Source organism: Theobroma cacao, chromosome 8 (assembly GCF_053813885.1).
Source record: "Theobroma cacao isolate CCN51 chromosome 8, ASM5381388v1, whole genome shotgun sequence".
NCBI lineage: Eukaryota > Viridiplantae > Streptophyta > Magnoliopsida > Malvales > Malvaceae > Theobroma > Theobroma cacao.
In genome coordinates, this window is record NC_142646.1 from 5,346,266 (window position 1) to 5,366,236 (window position 19,971).

The 19,971-nt window shown below is 32.3% G+C and overlaps 1 protein-coding gene across 2 annotated transcripts; it reads right to left on the reverse strand.

Moving 5' to 3' along the window:
- Positions 1 to 8,624: 8,624 nt before the first annotated feature.
- On the reverse strand, positions 8,625 to 14,031 carry LOC18592165 (Major facilitator superfamily protein). 2 transcript variants are annotated; one of them, XM_018126257.2, is made up of 5 exons: positions 13,893 to 14,031; positions 13,542 to 13,765; positions 10,662 to 10,981; positions 9,554 to 10,183; positions 8,625 to 9,249 (listed from the first exon to the last, which is right to left on the reverse strand). In XM_018126257.2, the coding sequence occupies exons 2-5, from the start codon at positions 13,675 to 13,677 to the stop codon at positions 8,833 to 8,835; spliced, it is 1,503 nt and encodes a 500-aa protein (XP_017981746.1). In that variant the 5' UTR covers positions 13,678 to 13,765; positions 13,893 to 14,031; the 3' UTR covers positions 8,625 to 8,832. The 2 variants fall into 2 exon arrangements, with proteins under 2 accessions (XP_017981746.1, XP_088665298.1); XM_088809172.1 differs by lacking the exon at positions 13,893 to 14,031 and adding an exon at positions 13,850 to 13,868.
- Between the last annotated feature and the right edge of the window lie 5,940 nt (positions 14,032 to 19,971).

Here is a 19,971-nt window from a genome sequence, read left to right on the forward strand (position 1 = left end):
TCCCTTCTGTTTAATGCTCTCAACCCACCTCTTCTTCCCTTCATTTATGCTTTTGTTCCGCTACTTCAAGTCTTTCCAGCCTCTCTCTTTCTCAGCGTTAATTTCACGGTTTTAAATCACTTCCCACTTATGAGAATAACTGTCAGAATCTACTCTTCTCACTAATAAATTACGTGTGAATCATTTTGCTCCCCTAGAAAGGATTTCAATCCCATTGTCACTTAGTTACAGTCGGTACCAGCAATCTTAAGTCCACAAATTTAATGAAAATTAATTGTGGTTTGGACTGGCAGTTGGGATTGGCCGGCCACACCTATTTGCAAAGCACTAGCTGAACCAATTTGAGTGCCGCTATATTTATGTGTGTATATATATATATATATATATCTCCACAACTTCTGGCCCAAAAGGATACGTCAATTCCCTACATTTTCCTCATAATTGGCACTCGCATCATATAGCCCTAGCTAGGCTACTTGTTGAAGTTTATTTTTCCAAGAAAAATATGCATTTTAATTATTTGATAGAGTATAATTTTTATCACACGTTATATTAAAATCAATTATTGATTTGGATGTATAAATATTTTTATAGAAGCAAACTTGATTTTAGCTATATTCCACAACTATGACCAATACGATTTTTAATTTCTATGTATATTCCCCCCCTTTTGGCATCATTGATAGAGTGATTGTTGATGGGGAAACTTAATTTTTTTTGGTTGAACAGTTTTAATATTAATAGTTAGTCGTGTCAATAACTTACACACATAGTTTTTATTGTATTTTATTATAATCAAACATCTTGGTCAAATTAAAAACTAAACCTTCATTTTAAAAGAAACCTTTAAAAGGAAAAAATTTAGGTCTTAATATAATTAAACGTAGATTAAAAACATCATTGGATATAATGGTGGATTTTGATAGAACAATTTCAATAAACTAATCCCAATTGAGATGATATAAAGAGAGAAAAAAAAACATAAATGAGATATAAACATCAATCAAAAATGTTCCCATTGCAAGTTGAATTATTGTATGCTATGTCACTTACGATGTATACTGAAGTATAGCAGTGGCTCGGTGTCAAACAGAATGTAACAAATGTGAGCTGAATATATATAAGCTACATAGCTCAGGTGTAAATCTGCTTGTGTGAAGCAATAACGAAGGATGGCCTTCACTGTAATCGTCATAATTCCATTAAAAAACAAAAAAAAAATTGTAAAATAAGAGCATTGAAAATTGATGTGCATATCCATCTAAAATAGGAGCATTAATGGTATATGGCCGTATAGGTTCGCCTTGGATAAATTGCTATAGGAGAGAAATAGAAAATTTGTACCCTTATAATCTCCAATAAAGGAACACAATTCTATAAAAGAGGTTATTAATGCAGTTGGGTATGGCTTACTAGCTACTAGTCACTTGTATTAATTATAATAAAATAATGATAGACAGTGATGTTCATTTTCGCTTCTCTAATTAATAATTATGTATTTATTCGCACATATACATCTTAAATTGAACGTAACAGTTAGAGTTGCGAACTTCCATTGTATGAAAAAGGGATTACTTGGAATTGAAACTGAAAATTGATGAAGTCTAGCAGTTTTTTCATTATTCAATAATGAAACGTGCAAATGGGTGGACCTTGGTACTTGGATTAAGTTAGCTTATGAAATGGTTAAAGGTGGGGTGGAATTATGTTGAGGATTCTAGTGGTCTAAGCTTTGATACTCTATTATTATTATTATTATTATTATTATTATTATTGTTATTATTATTATTATACATTCAAATCATGACATGTCATTAATAAAAAATTATTTTGAAAGAAATTAAAGGTTGATATTAAAACTTAATGTCATTTTGAGACCTTATTAACATTTTATTTCCTTCAAAATAATATCTCATTAATAAAGTGTTAAGATTTGATAATTTGACTGTGTATAGAAACTACACTATTAATACATCAAATATTAATCACATATATATATATACACGCACATTACATAATTTTTTTTTTAAAAAAAAGTGATTTTGTTAACGGTAAGCCTCCATGCCATTCAAAGTCTTTATTCAATTAATGGAGACTTCTATTGACATTAGGCTTGTGCAAGAGAGTTGAACCAGTACTAGACGATTAACCCCTGATAATAACGTATACCCACGAAACGACCCCATACAAACCCGGAGGCATAAACCAAAAGCCCTCTTGGATTATAATTGTCAAGGTCCTCATAAACATTCCATATTAAATCACCCTGTCCGCCTATTCCCATTTTGACTAAGTTGTCTGCAACCTCATTAGCATGTCAGGGAATTTTCCTTAAGCTCTAGCAAGCAATCTTAGATTTCAATTCCTCAATTCTCATTAAGGTCCTTCTAAGCTTCCAAGGAGCCTTATGAGGGTTAGGGGCCCATGACAACATTCTGAGAGTCACTCCTAAAAATAAAGTTGTGAGAGTCAGGCCACCTTGAGGCCGCGGCGCTACGATCTGGAAGCCTTTCCAAATAGCCAACAGCTCCGCTGTATTGGAATCAGTAACTCCCATAGGTAAAGAGAAGATAAGAGGGATACTACCTTTGCCATGCCTCAGGACACCTCCGTTTCCAACCTCACCTTGACATCCATTAACTGCAACGTCGAGATTCAACTTAAGAAAACCAAGAGAAGGGACCACCCATGAAACCATTTTCATCCCCGGTTGAGTTCTTTGAGGGGGAAGACCTTCATTAGGATACCTTATAATATCCAACAAGGAAGGGTTAAGGTTCGGCCACTTCGTCTTAACCCACCATGCCAGCCTCAATTTAATTAAGTTAAAAACATTAAGTTCACTCCATTCTTTCCTTTCGAAAACCACTTCATTACGAGTTAGCCAATTTGACCATGAAATGATGTAAAAAGCCATTCTCATCACCTTCCCATTCTCCAAGCTTCTACTCATATCAAACCAGGATTGAAAACACATAACGGAGTCAATATGCTGAACCCACTTGACATTCCAGTAATCACCACACCAATGCCACAGTTTTCAACGCTCAACATAAGAGAAAAATAAATGCCGAATAGTTTCAATACTTGTTTTACAAAAAAGACAGAATGTAGCATCATGTCGAACGATGCCTCTGTTAGATAACTCTTGTCTCACAAGTAACCGCCCTTTTAACATCAGCCAGCCAAATGCTTCGACCTTGAGGAGCTAACCTTTCTCAAATTTGGCTCCACAAATCAGAATTAATATGGTTCTGCAGCACGACAGCTCGGCAAAAAGATTTTGTGCTATAGTCGCCACTAGTTGTGTGCTATAGTTGCCCGGTAAATTGCTTTAACAAAATTTAAATTTAAACTATATAAAAACTCTTTAATTCCATTCAATTATTATCTTTGTTTTTGTTTTTTTCTTTTACTTGCAAGAAGGATGATATTAAATTAAAAAATATAGAACTTTCACGCAATTATTTAAGGTTTTAATTAATATAAGTTAGTCCATTAAAAAAATAAAACAATTATTTACCTCATTACCCGTAATTTCAACTTATTAGTCAATCAAATTTCAATTAAAACCGCTTTTTTCACTCAATAAATAATATAGTTTAATTACATATATAAGTAATTTGGAGTGATTTATGTTATTGTTTATAAGAGATTTATCATTGATTATGAAATTAGACATAAATTATAATTACTAATAATGAATAAATTTGTACTCTATTATAATTTATACAATGGATAAATTAGTATACAACTTTTATATTCATAATTAATTGATAATGTCTTAATGAATGTTTAAATTTTGACTTATGCTAGAATTGAATATATAACTAACAAGTAATTGTTGATTGCTAAAATATAGGTCAAAATTCATTATTAAATTTTAATTAGTTATATTATACATAAAATTTCTTTAATTTCAATATTTTTCATAAGAATAATTTTTTTTGCTTACGTATATTTCATATTTTTAAACTTCAAATGTTAATTACTTATTATTTTCAAAATTTCGATCATTCACGTGCATTACACATGTCGCAAACACTAGTTATATATATGTAAAATCAAATTAGAGTGAAGCTTTAACATAGAAAATGGCACTTTAGGTTATTTGTCGTTATTAATGTAAAGTAATTCAATATATCTTCATATGTGTAAAAAAATAAAATAAAATCATAAAATTTAAAATGTTTTTTCACACTCATTCTTTGTCTTACCACCAGAGCTAATCTTGGTCAGAAGAAATTTAAGGTCTTGTTGTAATGCTTTGACTTCTGAAACATTCTTGTGCGTGTATATATATATATAGCCTTCAAAATTTAAACCTTTTCGAGAGATGAATAAAAAAAAAGAAGACAGAAATAAAGAAGGATAGTGAGATCAGTATACGCTTAGATTCAAGTTTGAGGAAGTCATGAAAAATTGTGGCTTTGATCATGATTCCTTGATTAGTTTTGTTATATCAAATCCATTAAAGGCTCTTTAAATATGTGTGGAGCAAACGCGGAACGTGTTGCATGGGCGGATGAAAGGTTATTTTATTATGTGGGACAAGTGAGAAAACTCCCCACTGCATTAATCAGTTTTGATCACCTGCGCTTCGTATTTTTGGCCTCATCACTGTCCCCCTAATAACTACACAACAACTCAACTTTGACAGTGCAGATCAACACACACGCAACAGATCTATTGGGAGACAACGATGGACTGATTCATAACTTTTATCCTGCAACGACAACTCCGACTTGATCCAGCGGTTATTATCTTCTCCGAGGGGATTGAATTGAGGTTTCCTCGCTTCTCATTTGTACTTCTTCGTCCATGCAATTTTCACATATATCAGAGTTTAAATTTTGCGATTCAGAAATTAATTTTTTGTTGAAATTTACAATTCTATTTAGAGTAATATATCAAATTTACTACTATTTTTGAACGACGTAATTTTATTATTATATCTTTTATTTGGTTCAAAATTTGTAAAAAATTAAAATATTTTGTAAAATATTTTGCTATTTTTGAATGGAACTTTCTTTTTAATTATTTATGAATTAAATTAAAAAGTACGATAAAAAGTTATACATTATTCAAAGATGGATAATAAATATGATCAATTACCTTAAATAAAGTAATAAAGTTAAACCGTATCTTTCTTTTTTTGTTTGATTAGTATACCTACGTAGTGTTCTTATTTCGAGGTTTCTTACATTAGTTATTGCGTTATTGACGTCCTGTAAATGCATGGAAAGCAAGGACTAAGTTATGGTATCATATCATTTGAATGTAATAGCATAAGGGGGCAAGTTGAATAGCGTGGGATGAAACTAAATATACAATTGAATTAAAAAAGAAGAAGAAGAATTAGAAAAAGGGAGATGAAGATGAGAGAGGTAAAAGGGGAGGAAGTCGTCAAACTGATGAAGCAGTCAAGACTGAAGAAAGTACAGCATTCTGTCTGAGAAAGGGGACCACACATTTAGAAAATGATGAATGCATGGATTCATCAATATGGGATTAACTGCAATGGTGCATTTATTTTTGATCAAGCAGTTACGGTTTGGATGGGATCCCTATATATTTGTATATGCACATAAGATCTATGGAAATGGGTCCCACGATTTTCTTTTCTGTACATACTTAAGAGTACCTGGGCAGACATGCAGACATTTGTTTTCGATCGCAGTTTGGTTGGTGGTGCATTTTAATTTAGTTTGCCTTGCTATCAAGGGGACATGTCTCCATTTGTCTTCATTTATTTTCCATTCAGTTTCCGGCTACATTTCACATTTCACATTTCACATTGCACATTGCTGTCTGCTGCTTGATAATAACAAGGAAAAGGAAAAGGATTCATATAAATATGCTCTTTAACTTCAAATCCCTTGTTTTTAATAGAGGTATTGTTTGAAGTTTATTACCTAATTGCATGTCTATTACATATACCGTTCTCCACTACTTTTACGTTAATTGAGATCTAAGTACTGCATCACTTCTTGTCAATGAGAAGTAGATTAAAAGACTTTAATCTTTTATATTGGGAGGAAATTAACAAAGCCGACTATGATTTAACTCAATTATAACTTTAATTAACTATTCCAAAATAAAAAATTAATTGATTAGTATATATGCAAATAACCAATCTTTGACATGTTCAAATACGTTAGCGGTTTTTTTTTTAATTAGTGGAAGGGGGGATTTGAATCATGTTTTTAAGGTAAGAGGATTATGTACCAACCACTGAGTTAAATGCTCGGATATTTCAAATATGTTAGCGTTGGTTAATGAATTGTTACAAAATCAATACTATAACCTATTCAAGTCTGAAATTCAAATTAATTAAAGTAGTAACTGTTTTGATGTTAATCATAAAATAGTATGAAAAAAACTTATTGGTGAATTGATCCTTGTTAGCCCTAATGGCAATTATTTGCAAGGTATAATATAAGAGCTTAGTTGATAAGAGATTTGTTAAAGTCGGTTGTATTCTTGTAATAATTTTTATTCTCAATTTTACGAAATAACTATAAGATCGCGAGATATTATAATCATATAAAAAATTTTATTTATAATAAATAAATGTTTATAAAAAATAATATTATCAAACTAAGGTAAATATGCTATCAATGGAAAGTAGTTAGTCTTCTTTCCAAATTATAGATCTCATCATTTAAAAAAATAAATTCGATATTTTTAAATTGAAATTTAGCAAGAGCTTTCCCTTTTAACACACAAATTCATATTTATAGGTGAGTACTACCACAAACCAATGGGCATCAATGATCAGTTTCTAAAAACAAATCCATATTTAATGCTTCATCGTCAATTACTATGCCCTAATAAATCGCCGCAGTGATTGATCAAACAATCACCTAAGCTACGAGATCCTATGAGGCTATACAATCACTTTCCTGGCTCTGCGGGCCTAGCTGGTTTCACTGTTTCAGCTTGTATTTTCAAGCTGGGCTGTTGGGATCAATAGGTCGAGGTCTGTAAAGTTTGAATATCCTGCTATTTTATGAAATCACGAATCTTGTATAACTGGTTTCGAGAGGGAAAAAGGATTTGCGGCGTTTTCAGTGAACATTGCTTCTGTACCAAGAAAGGGTTCATCGAATCACATTCTGAAATTGCAGATATGGCATTTTTACACTTCTTTGTAGCTTTGCATGCTGGTTTGAAGCGACCTTTTGACGTTCCTTGAAAAATGAAATAATAGCAAGTAATTTTACGTGCCAAAATTCATGAAATTTTATACACAAAATAAATAATTCATCAGTCAAATTTTACAAGATCGTGATTATTATATAATTAATTAATTTTAAAAAAATTTTACAGTACAATTCCCATTATTACATCTAATATTGTTGCTAAGCTTTAATCTAGAAGTCAAATTAAGCCGCAAAGGGGTTCTATATTTTAAATATCTTTGCCAATAACTCACTGGCCAGTTCAACCGAGTTGGTCTACGAGTCTAGCATTTATGTATCAACCAAGCTTTATACCTACACCGCAGTTAATTAAATACATACGTGCTGCCTACAAAAAGAATTACAAAGTACACAGATATTCATATATATATATATATACACCTATAACTTATTAATATTTATTTAAACTTTAAGAGTTAATTTCGAGATTAAAAGACTCTTCTAATAGTGAAATTATTTTTGCGCCAAAACATTTAAAATGAAAAGGAATGATAGCAAATAACTGAAAAAAAAAACAAAAAGAAACAAAGAAATATGTCACCTAACATGTTAAAATTTGATAAGGATGAGATATATAGCTTATTAATATGGTAATAAAGCCTAATCAACCTAATGCCTTTGCTAGAACTTGAATCTTAACCACCTCCAATCTATTATTATCATGTATGATTTTGGGTTAAAAAATATTATTAAGTATATATATATATATATATATCTGATGAGGATATTAGACATTAAAGTTTATTGATTTATTATTGGTTTTTATCTAATAGTTTAAACTTTTAGGCCGGGTATTTTTTGGTTGAAGAAAACATTTGAAATAAGGAAAAACAATAAAAATAAAAAAAAACTTTTGGCTCTTAGAAGTAAAACCAAAAAAAGAAAAGGGAAACTGTAACAATAAAAACAAACATGAGAAAGAAGAGAGACGACCCAGGGTTAGGTACGGAAGATTGGGTATATCTATTAAAACTTGCGCTCTCACCTTCCAATATTATTAGTTCTGGTAGCCATTGTTCTTTTGATGAGATTTCTGCTAGCTTGAAAAGGGACTGTTGCAGCCTTGATTATATAACTCACTGTACAACTTGAAACTAGCCTACCTATGTTATAAATGCAATATAAAGCATCAACATCGGGTGGCACTGGCAGATTAATGTGGCCAAATCACATGCTTCTCGCTGATTGATGATGAGACTATAAATATATACGTGTGGTTATACAAACAATTAAAAATCTAACATTTTTTCATGTCTTGTAATTGTCATATATATTGAAAGAAGTTAGCTATACTTGGTTTAGATGATAATTTTTTTTCCATATTTAAAGATTGAACACCACTCACCTATCGATTAATTAATTTGGCATCTAAAGTAGGTTTGTCAATCATGATACATGAGATAATGAGAATGAGAATGATTGATGTTAATATAGTGCTCCCTTACTTTATCTAGAGAACCAGCTATGGCACCATTGTGATAAATATTCACACCAATTCAATGTGGCAATCAAATGGCCTGGATCCTGAGGAAGAAGCAGAAAAATGAAAAGGAAGAAACAATGGACAAGGAAAAGAAAAGAGAAGTTGTCATTTCCAACATTCATTGCCTCGACTAATTGCTAGCTTTTAACCACGAACAAACCGACGCCAATACCAGTGCTTCTCCCAAACTAAATTCATGGAGTCGAGAGGAATTCCTTTTGTTTCGGGGAGGAAGAGAGCAACGAAAATGGTCATCAAGGCGATCCAAGCCGAGTAGAACAAGAAAGTGCCAAATTTGAAGTGGCAAAGCATGGTCAAGAAGGTTTGGGACAGCACAAAGGTGGTTGCAAAGTTGACGGCAACGCTGATGCTTTGGCCCGTGGGCCGAATTTTTATGGGGAAGATTTCACTTGGGATGAGCCAGCTGAGAGGGCCCCAAGACCAACCAAATCCAGCTGCGTATATGCACATTAGAACCAGTACCAGTATGGCATAGCCCTTGCTGATTTGCTTGTCGCCTGAAACTCCTGTTGTAACCGCTAGCAGGACTGCCACCCCGACCTTTTCAAGATTTCAAAAAAAAAAAAATTCAGTTGATTTTAGCAATTGACTGAATAGAAATTTCATGCATCAATTCTTGCAAATATTCGTTTAGTATATCACAGATGGGTCTTTAAATTCCTTCATAGTCCTGCAATTTAGCCCAGATATAAGCCCAATTAATAAAACCACGGCTCCTCTAGCCCAAGGATGACAGGCCCTTCCCCTTTCCCATGCCCTTCAATCTCACAAACTCTGGAGTACAAACAAGAGCTTGAAAGGCTAAAAAGAAGATGAAGAAGAGATAATAAGAGCAAATGCATACCTGACAGGCAAACATTTGAATTCCACCTTCCATGAACAAAAACCTCCGACCATACCGATCAACTACACCGGTAGACACAAGGATCGAAGCAAGGTTAACCAACCCCAGTATGATAGCTGCTATCAAAGCTGAATCACTTCCCAAACCAACTGATTGGAATAGAACCGGTGCATAGAATGCAATGATGTTAATCCCAGTAACCTGTTGAAAAAATGGTATGGCAATTGACATGACCAGATGAGGCCTGTATTGCCTCTCAAATATTGTCATGAAGGGTTCTCGGTTGGCTTCTTTGGCCACATCACTGGCCTTTTTAAGCTCAGCAAACTCAGCTTCCACATCAGAGTGTTTCCCTCGGACTTTGAAAAGAGACTGTCGGGCTTGCTCCACTTTGCCTCGTTCTATTAGGCTGCTGGGTGTGTCCAAAATGAGGAGTGCGCCTATCGTCATGATGGCAGCGGGTACTACGGCGAGGCCAAGAGACAGGCGCCAGCCCCAGCTGCGTTTAGCGGTTACGAAGTTTAAGCAATTGGCTACGACCACCCCAATGCCTATGAAGAATTGGAAGCCTGTGTTGAAGGCACCTCGCCATTTTGGTGGTGCCACTTCAGAGAGGTATACAGGAGTTGCCTTCATTGTAGTTTAGAAGAAAATTTAACGTTAATTTTATTAGAAAGTAGACAATATTATCCATGTTTGCATTTATTATGACACACGTGCTCAAGTTTTCTTTGGCCAAAAGTTGGCTTCCCTCTTATATTTTACTTTAGAAATTGTTAGATTCAATTTATAGTCAAAATGATTGCGTTTGCTCGTCTTGTATGGTATTTATGATATGGTGAGATCCAGAATGCAAGCTTTTGGGATTTGAAAATAGCTATGCTAACAACCATTAATTATTTGAACGATTCCCAAAGCCTTTATATATATCTATAAATGAAATGGGATTGATATTTAAAAAAGAAAAAAATATATGAAAGAAGACTAATTTTTATCATGTTTACCGTGGTAAGAAACAGAAAAGAATTTGGTCATGTCTCTTTGAAAAAATAGGGGTTATATATTAAACTTAGACAAAGGTATAAAATGCAAAGTAGCAACTAGTTACCTGATTGGTGAAACCAACTCCAAATCCAAGCAAGATACGGCCTAAGATAAGCATGGCAACATTAGCAGCGCCACCATTGATGGCAGCACCAGCCAAGAAGGTGAGGCCACCTATCACCATGGTGTTTCTGCGACCAATTGCGGCAGTGAGGCGGCTAGCAACCAGTGATGCAGCCAAACCGGCCAAATATAGTGAAGAAGTAAATGCCGTTAAAACTTGGCTATCGTACATGCAGTACATGTTTCTTTCAGCCTCCCCTGCCTTTCTATATACTGCTGGGAAAAATTTCTGCAGAAATGGTGCCATAGTTGTCACACCTCCTGCGAATTTTTGCCAGCAATACCAGGGAATGTGTCAGTAATAGTAGCGGATTCAAGTTTTGGGTATTTTATTTATCTTAAATTATATGCAACCTTCACTTCTAATTTGTTAATGTGAATTGACATATATTATTAATTTTTGTTTCATCTCCTTTTTCTTTCAAAATTTTATGAGCCAGTTAAAGCCGTGATGTGATTATAGATCAAGAAAACGATATGAGCTTAAATTATTAATGTAAAAAATTGCAGTGCCAAGAATCATTCAAACAGGGTTGCTCGGTCTAGAAGCTTAGATGCTGAATGGCTGATACAACTAAGAAATAAATTTTACCTGAGCAGAACTTATCTTCATTCCTCAATATAGAAGTGTAAGCAGGAATTTTTATAATATTTATTTGGTAGAACTTATATAAAATTTTTTATATAATATATTTTCAGGTTCCTAATTACAACAAGTTATTTAGTATTTAAATTTATTGATAATTAGCATAAAAGTCAACAATGTTAAATACTTGATTTTTCTATTGTCAAACCTAAAGTAAGTGATATATAAGAAATCCAATTTAAATATTGTCATCTTTGGATATAATTGAGCATTACATGCAACATCGACCTCATGTTTAGCAGGGTTTAGTTCTAATGGGAGACACTTCTCACCTAATCTTCCTTTTTATTTCCCCTTCTTTTTTGGCTAACCATTAGCAGTTTCCCCTAACTTGCAAATATTTTCCATTCTTAAGGGAGAATTTCACCTGTAATTGTTTTGATTACAACCTCACAATTATCCAATCAAAATAAAAAATTATGTAGAGATCTACCATTTATAAGTGTCGATTTCACATAATATTTTGATAGATCCTACACAATTTTGAATTGTAATTAATTAATTATAATGTAATAATTAAATATTATGTGTTCATTCTAAAGGGCGGTTCATAACTATTAAACAGCTTACCTAATACCTCAAATCTTTTGTTAGTTAACCCAATATTTAGACTTAGGCTTTTCCTTTCTGGCTAGTAGGTATATATCATCAGATTTTTCTTGGTCTGTACAAAAACATTTCAACTGCCCAGAGGCTATGAAAAAGACTTAGATCCCAAATGGAGAATTAATTAGCTTTCTTGACTACGTTTCATTGAAAATTATGATCAACCAATGACCATCGGTAGCTACCTTGTTAATGAAAAGGTCCAGATGGCAAACTATATATAACAAAGTTACATTAGTCCAAAATTGACTAACGAATTGGAGTGCATCACTAACCTAACTATCATGACCGTAAAATAGAGTAAAATATTTTTATTTTTAAAATTTTGATTGAAATTATAAAAAACCTTATTAATTTTTAAAATAGACATTCAATCTTAAGAGTACAAACACCGTTAACAAAAATTATGGAAAAAATTAAAATATCTTTTATTTCTTTATTAATTTAAAAAATTATTATTATACTTTTAAAATATAAAAAAAAATAGAGAGCATCGATCCTCACTTTAGATGGGGAGCTTATTTTTAATTAATAAAAAATAATAAAATTATATAATAATTATTATGAAAATTAATCAAGAGTAAAATTATTTTTTTATCTTTGTCATATTAGCAAGTTGATGAAAATATTAATAACTGACTAACAACTGAATTTATGTGTTTAAAAAAATATATTTTTTTGAGACAGAATGTGTATTTTGAAAACTAATGAATTTATGTGTAATATCAAGTAAAATTTAAGAGATAAAGATTTCAAAATAAAGATGACTTAGGTTTTGGAAAAAGAAAAACTATTCAACATGCTTTTCTTTTTTTTAAGAAAAGATTGTAAACTACCATCCACCAGTCAAAGTTTCCAAATGTTGACTTATTTCAGTACGTTTTCCTTTTATCCGCAGACAATTCTATCATCCAGCATAGCAAAGTGCCACCACAATTTTTTAACTAAATCCAGAAAAGGATTTGGTACTTCCAAAATGCTCTAGAATAATGGAACTATTATTCCCCTGAATCTCCCCTGGTTCCAGAATCAAGAAATTCTCTATTTAGCCACCTAAAGCACAGCTTGGAACTTTGAAACCTCTGTTCTGTTTTTTATAATCCTGCCTCTACTCTACTTTTGTTTCCAGTAAAATGTTTTTTCTTAACGGAGAATGAAATTAAATTTGAAAATACTATTCCATTGATGTTCGGATAGTATTGAATTTGTTTCATTTTTGTCACTGAAACGCCTCCAGCTGCTGAGGGCCAAAACTGCTAGCAAACTTAAATGAATTATGAATGAATCCCGCAGTCTGATTTTCTCAATTTAATTTACTAGTGTAAGGACCAGAACTGTAAATCATAACCAAGGAAAAAAGTAGAGAAACAGAAACATTATACTGGTGCGTTGTGCAAAGATGAAAGTTTAATTCAATGGCTAAAGTGTTATGACCCAAATAAATAACGTTTCATTCTTTTGTTCTTCCATCCTTCCTAGTTCCTACCTAACACAGTAAACAGTGTACGTAGGTAGCTGATATTCTTATCAGATAATTTAAATATGTTAAAAGGATAAACGAAATAGCACCTGAAATTCCGATGTCATACCCAAATATGAGGCCGCTTGTTGCAGCTACGATGCAGGTAATCACCACTGAAGCCGTGATCTGGCCATTGACGGCGCCGCTGACAGGACCGTCGACTGCGAAACCTCCTACAGCCATGTCTGCTGCTCTTTCTCGGAGCCCGAGAAAGATGAAGAACTTAAAAACAGCAGGAGCAAATCCTGATGATCAGCCTTTTCTCAGCACCCTGTCGCGACAAGAGAAGAGAGCACTTAATTTATATACAGAAACATGGCGGGAGTTACACGACAGAGAAAAGGGACCTTAGGACCTGTTTTTGGCGTCAAATTGACTTTATGTAAATAAAAAATTACTCTGAGGTCTGAGCTACCCGTCCATCAACGAAACCTGGGTATCTTATCTTAAGAAAGTCGTGTTCGGGATCTTCAAACTTTCGTTAAGAAAATAATATTATAGTAACAAAAAGGAAACAAATGGAAAACTTAGTTGTCTTGTATGATTATATTTCTTTGTATGGGTTTTGTCAGTTTCTGTTGCAATGCTAATCTTCTTTGAGGGCCCATTGAATTTCTTCCAAATTTGTAAATTTCATTTTTTGGGGGAGTGGGGGATGGTTGGGGGCGCGAAGTGGTGGGGCGCAGGGTTGAGATTCTTTTTTGCAGAGCTCCTTTTCGGTTTTACTTTTAGGCAAAGGATAAAAAGGCATTGTGGCGAGACTGCAACAACTATGCGCGAGCATGCCAGGGAAAAGACACGAGCGCATTATTTCACACCCACCACAGCCAAAGGAAACTGGTAGTTGGCCACGAGGATTGCCAATACCTTCCCTTCTCCTATCAAGCTGGATTATGGATTCTAAGTCTCATTTATTAAGCAAATATTATTAATTTAAGCAAACAATTTGAATTAATAATATTTGCTTAATAAATGAGATTTGGATAAATAAAGATGGAAAAAATAAACTACCAAGTTTAATAAGCAAGTGGAACAAAAATGGTTTAATTTGTTCCGTTCCCCTCCTTTTAAGCTTCAAGAAGAGAATTAATGGCTTGCTCAACCTCTCCTTCTGATCAATGAATTGACTTTCCTGAAATGATTTTTCATCCCCAACACCAGCCCTTTTCCCGGCAACGAGACCTAGAATTGCTGAGACCGGTGAATGTGGCACGTGGGCTAATGTGTGAGGCATACAATTACTACGGTAGGAAAAGTTTATGAAATTGACCAAGAAAGAATCCAACGTTTGTTTGATTAAAATAAAGAAACATTTTTAAAAATAACTTTTATAAATAAAATATTTTTTATAATTTTAATTATTTTTAATCAAATTAGATAAAATTACCCTTAATAAAATTACATGTTATGTATAAAAATATGTTACACGTCATATACAAAAATATGTAACACGTCATGGTTAAATTGTTATACACCATGGTTATATTGTTGCATGTCATGTGCAAAAACATGTGACACGTTATGATTAGATTGTTACACACTATGATTAAGTTATTATACGTCATATTGAAAAAAAATATTATTGTTGCACGTCATGTTGAAAAAATATTATTATTTCACACTATATTCAAAACATTTTATTACACTTTAATTTCTAAAATATTGTTAGTTGTTACTTACAAACCAAAACTTCAAATCTTCTCAACTCTCTTTATTTCTTTTTTTTTTTTTTTACAATTTGACACTGATTAAAGTGTTTCTAACATGTTTTCATAAATCAAAACACTAATTTTCTTATTTAAAATACCTATTTCGACTAAAAATCGAAATTTTTTTTTAAAAAAAACTTAGGTTTATAAATTTTAAAATTTTGAGTTTATTGGTGTCTAGGTCTCAAATTGATATAATTAAAAGTTATTTCAAGCATCTATGATCATTTCTACCATTTTAGTTTTATCCAAAATATATAAAAATTAAAATTTTCAAATAGCCACCAACCTAAACACATCAAAATCATTGCTTGATGTCTTGAAAGAGTAGGAAAGAGAAATCTAAGAGAAATCGGGAGTATAGTAGACGAATATCGAAGCGAAAAATCGATAAAATTAAAGAGAGTGGGATGGTGAGAGAGAGAAATTGGAAGCACAAATGGAGAGAAATTATGATAAATAGTTTAATTTATTTAAAATAGTTTTAAGGGTATTTTTATCAAATCTTTATTAAATATGATTAAAAATAATTAAATTTATTTTTATGATTATTTTTTAAATATTTTTATCAAAAAAAGTTATTTCTCATAATTTCTTTTAAATAAAATAGATTTATTAACCAACAAGGTTTTCTCTGAGTTGGATAGCATTTGATCCATTGATCTTTAACAGGCATGCATTTAACCATCAAGACACAAGGAAAGCTCCCTAGTTTGAGTTTGTTTCATCATTTTGGCATATTTCAAAATATAAAATATCAATAAGAAATGTCTAAAATGTTGATGGAGAAAGATTGAATTGTATCTCAAATTTAATATTGATTATGCTGCTAGAGGAAAGCTGTGTCCAACCAGAATAGGATGTGTATTGAGAGATGATAAAGGAAATACGCTGGTGTTATTCTTAGGGTCTATTGGAGAGGCTGACTTTAATTATATTAAATTTAAGGCAATTTGTACAATTATGGAAATCTTCTGTCAATCTAAATGGTTGGTTTAAAATGTTTGATTATTGAAACTGGTTCTATTAATGTTGTTCTTCATTTGCAAGTAAGACCATGGAGATGGTTGAGGGAATTTCAGACCATGGACCAGCTGAAGGAGCTGATCGGGTCTGTAAAGGTGGTGCACATCCTGAGAGAGGCAAATGAATGCTCTGACTACTTGGCCAAAACAGGCATATTTAGGGAGGAGCTGCTAGTGGCAAGGATCTAGAGGCGGAACTGGAAACTTTGATGAGGGACTTCGCTTTTGCTTTTGGTGAGGCAATTTTCATGGTTGACAAATGGAACTTATGAGCTGTTTTTGGTGGCTATTTCTGCTTGTTAATTTCTGCCTCTAGCCTGATTTGGATAATTCTGGCTTTCCTGGTTGATGGTCTCTGTTTGTGACGTTATTATTGCTTTATGACTTTTTGGTATGTATCGTGGGTATGGACGTATGGTTTTGCTGGCTATTTTTTTGTCCATGTTTATGTGGTGTACGCTTCCTGGAATGCTGGAGGATGGCCATCCCAAGCATTGATTTTTGAGGTGATATATAGGCCATTTTATTAGGGACTGAGAATTGGATGGCAGTGTGTACAGGGCTTGAATGTTGAATAGGGCGCAGATGTCCACAAATTTTTGTTCTCTTTATGGCGGGATACGATTGAGGTAACCATCATTTTTTCAATGAAATATCTAATGACTTATCAAAAAAATTGAATTATACCTAAATAAGAGATATAACAATATAATCTAATAAGAATTCGAGACAAAAATTTATTTTTTTTGAAAAATAAATTTTATTCTTTCATAATCGGTAATTTCATGACAAGTTCCAAACTTAATTAACAAAAAACTTTAATGACATGAAATTTGGTAAGGGCAAGGTAAGTGTACACTTACAAAAAATTCACTGCACAAAAAGTCATTGGCAGCAAAGGATCCCAACAACAGCAGACCAAAGCAAACATCTTTCAAAAACAGAAAAAGACGAGCCTATGAATGACAGGTCCATCTCTTCTCCTGCTTAGAGTCAAAGAAGTCCACAAAAAGATATGGGGAAATTGGGGGGTATACCGGCTGGTGGTGGGCATAACTTTCAATATCTGTGGATTTCTTTTGTAATCATGGCCTGTATCAGATATGGGGAAATATTCATTCCCCTGGTTTTAATGAAATCTCTTTTAATGACTTTCAAAAAAAAGAAAAGAAAGTCCACAAAAAGAGAAGACACGGAGAGGAGAAGCCAAAGGACCATAAAAAGCATCCAAAGACAGAATCCAATCTCACAAAAGATTAATGGCACGTTTGGTTCGCGGAATAGATAGAAATAGAATAGAATAGTTATTACGTGAGAATAGAATGAGGTGAGAATAGAATAGAATAAGTATTATGTAATTTAGTATGATGAATGAAATAGACTAGAAATAATTATTATGACTTATTACAGTGTTTGGTGGGTAACAATAGTTTTAGAATAGGAAAAGAATAGAAATTAAAAAGACAAAAATACTTTTTATTATATTTTATTATTTTTTATTTTATTTTTTAAATATTAATAATTTATAATTAATTAAAATATTAATAATTAATAATTTAAATATCAATATTTTAATATAATTTAATTACTAATATTTTAATTAATAATATTTTATTTTATAAATTTAATATTATAATTATTAAAATATTAATAATTTTTATTTTTATATTCATTAAAAATGTAATATATTAATAATTTAATAAATAAAACATTAATAGTTTAAAATATTAATATTTAATATTTTAATCATATTAATATTAATAATGTTTAAATTATATATAAAATATTAATATTTTAAATTTTATAAATAATTTATTCTTTTATTTCATTTTTTCCCTTTTTCTTTTTTTCTTTTTCATGAGCCGGTCGCCGGAAAGACGACTGGTGTAACAAAACGTCGATCTGGCGCACCATGTGGCCAGATCTGGCCACTACGACGCTAGATCGGCGCTTCCCTGCGGCTGGATCTGGTTGTGGAGTGCCAGATCCAACCGTGGGATCTGGTCGGGAAGCACCAGATCCGGTGCTTCCCGCTGCCAGATCTGGCCAAATCTCCGACGTAACCTGGTCCGACCATATTCGGTCATAAAATCACCGTCACAGCCGCTTCCGTCGCTTTCGCTGCCGTCGCCGCCGCCACTAACATCATCTCCGGCGTTGATGCCACTTAGAGAGAGAATAAGAAAGGAAAGAAAATGAGAAGAGAGAGAAAGAAAAAGGGAAAATGAGAATATATATATAGGTCTAGGGTTGTAATATTTTTAAACAATAAGGGACATTTTAGTCATATCATAATTCAGAGTTATTCCCATGATCACGGAATAGCAAAAACCATGAAAAACCTCGAATTTAACTATGCCTGAGTTTTACCCCTTTTGAGAGAATAGCTATTACTAAGTAATAGCTATTCTTTGTGATATTGCCATACCAAACGGAGGTAAGCTATTCCCTTGGGAATAGACAGTGAATAGATTAGCTATTCCCTGTACCAAACGTGCAGTAAAGGCTTTGCCAATTCCCAGAAAACCAACACCCCTCCAAAGCTGAGCCCACAGAAGCCTCCATCGCAAAGATCCTCAACAGATGGGATCGTAGCGCACCAACATCAGAGGAACGCACTCCAGAAAACCACCGAAAAGACCGCCATTAAAAAATTACAGATTTAATTTTTTGAATTATATTTTACACTTTACGAAAAATATAAACATTACACAAAAGAATTTGTATACTTGATTATGTGTAGATCTAACTTTATATAAATTAGGAGGTCAATATTAAATTACTAAATTAACATTATATTCGATTAAACGGATATGTGATAAATGTGTAAACATCTACGTACATAAAGTTATTGAATTTCGTCGCTGTATGTATTGGATAATAATGCCAATTGGCAATTCATTTTTATTTTTTGGTACATTAATGCTAATACCTTTCTCTAATACTCAAACCTGCTTCAGAATTCATTAATTTAAATAAAAACAAGATATACACACAGTTATTACTGCCTGCTCTGGTTTTGCATTAGCGAGGACACATCATACGTACGATTCTATTTTAATTAATTTGTAGAAATGGAAAATGGTCCGGATACGAGATACCTATCTTTTCAAGTGATTTCTTCTTTTTTAAGTGTAACTTGATTAGTTAATTAACTTTCTATGTGTATTTTTTTTAAAAGTAAAATATTTTAATTAAAATTACATAAAAATTTATTAGTTTTTGATATAGACACTTTACTCTAAGGTACAAAAATTATTAATAAAAATAATGAACAGATTAAAATATTTTTTTTATTAATTTAAAAAATTATTATTATATTTTCTTAAAAAATATAAAAAAATAAGACCCAACTCCTCAAGAAAGAGGAGCACCATTGCTCCCCTTTGGGAGCCCGATCGGGCTCCCCATGAGAGCTCCGATGCCCCTAATGAAGAGTTTTTTTTTTAATTAATAAAAAATAATAAAATTTTATAATAATAATTATAAAAATTAATCAATGATAAAATTATTTTTTTATTTTTATCACATCAACAAATTGATAAAAATGTTAACTGTTGACTAATGGCATGTCAAGTAAAAAATATTTTTTTAAGACGAAGTGTCTATTTTAAAAATTAATAAATTTTTGTGTAATTTTAATCAAAATTTAAAAAATAAGGGCATTTTATCTTTAAAAAAATACATGTTTTAATTTGGGGAAATTTTTTGGTCTAAGTCTTGGACTGGTTTCGTGGTGTTCT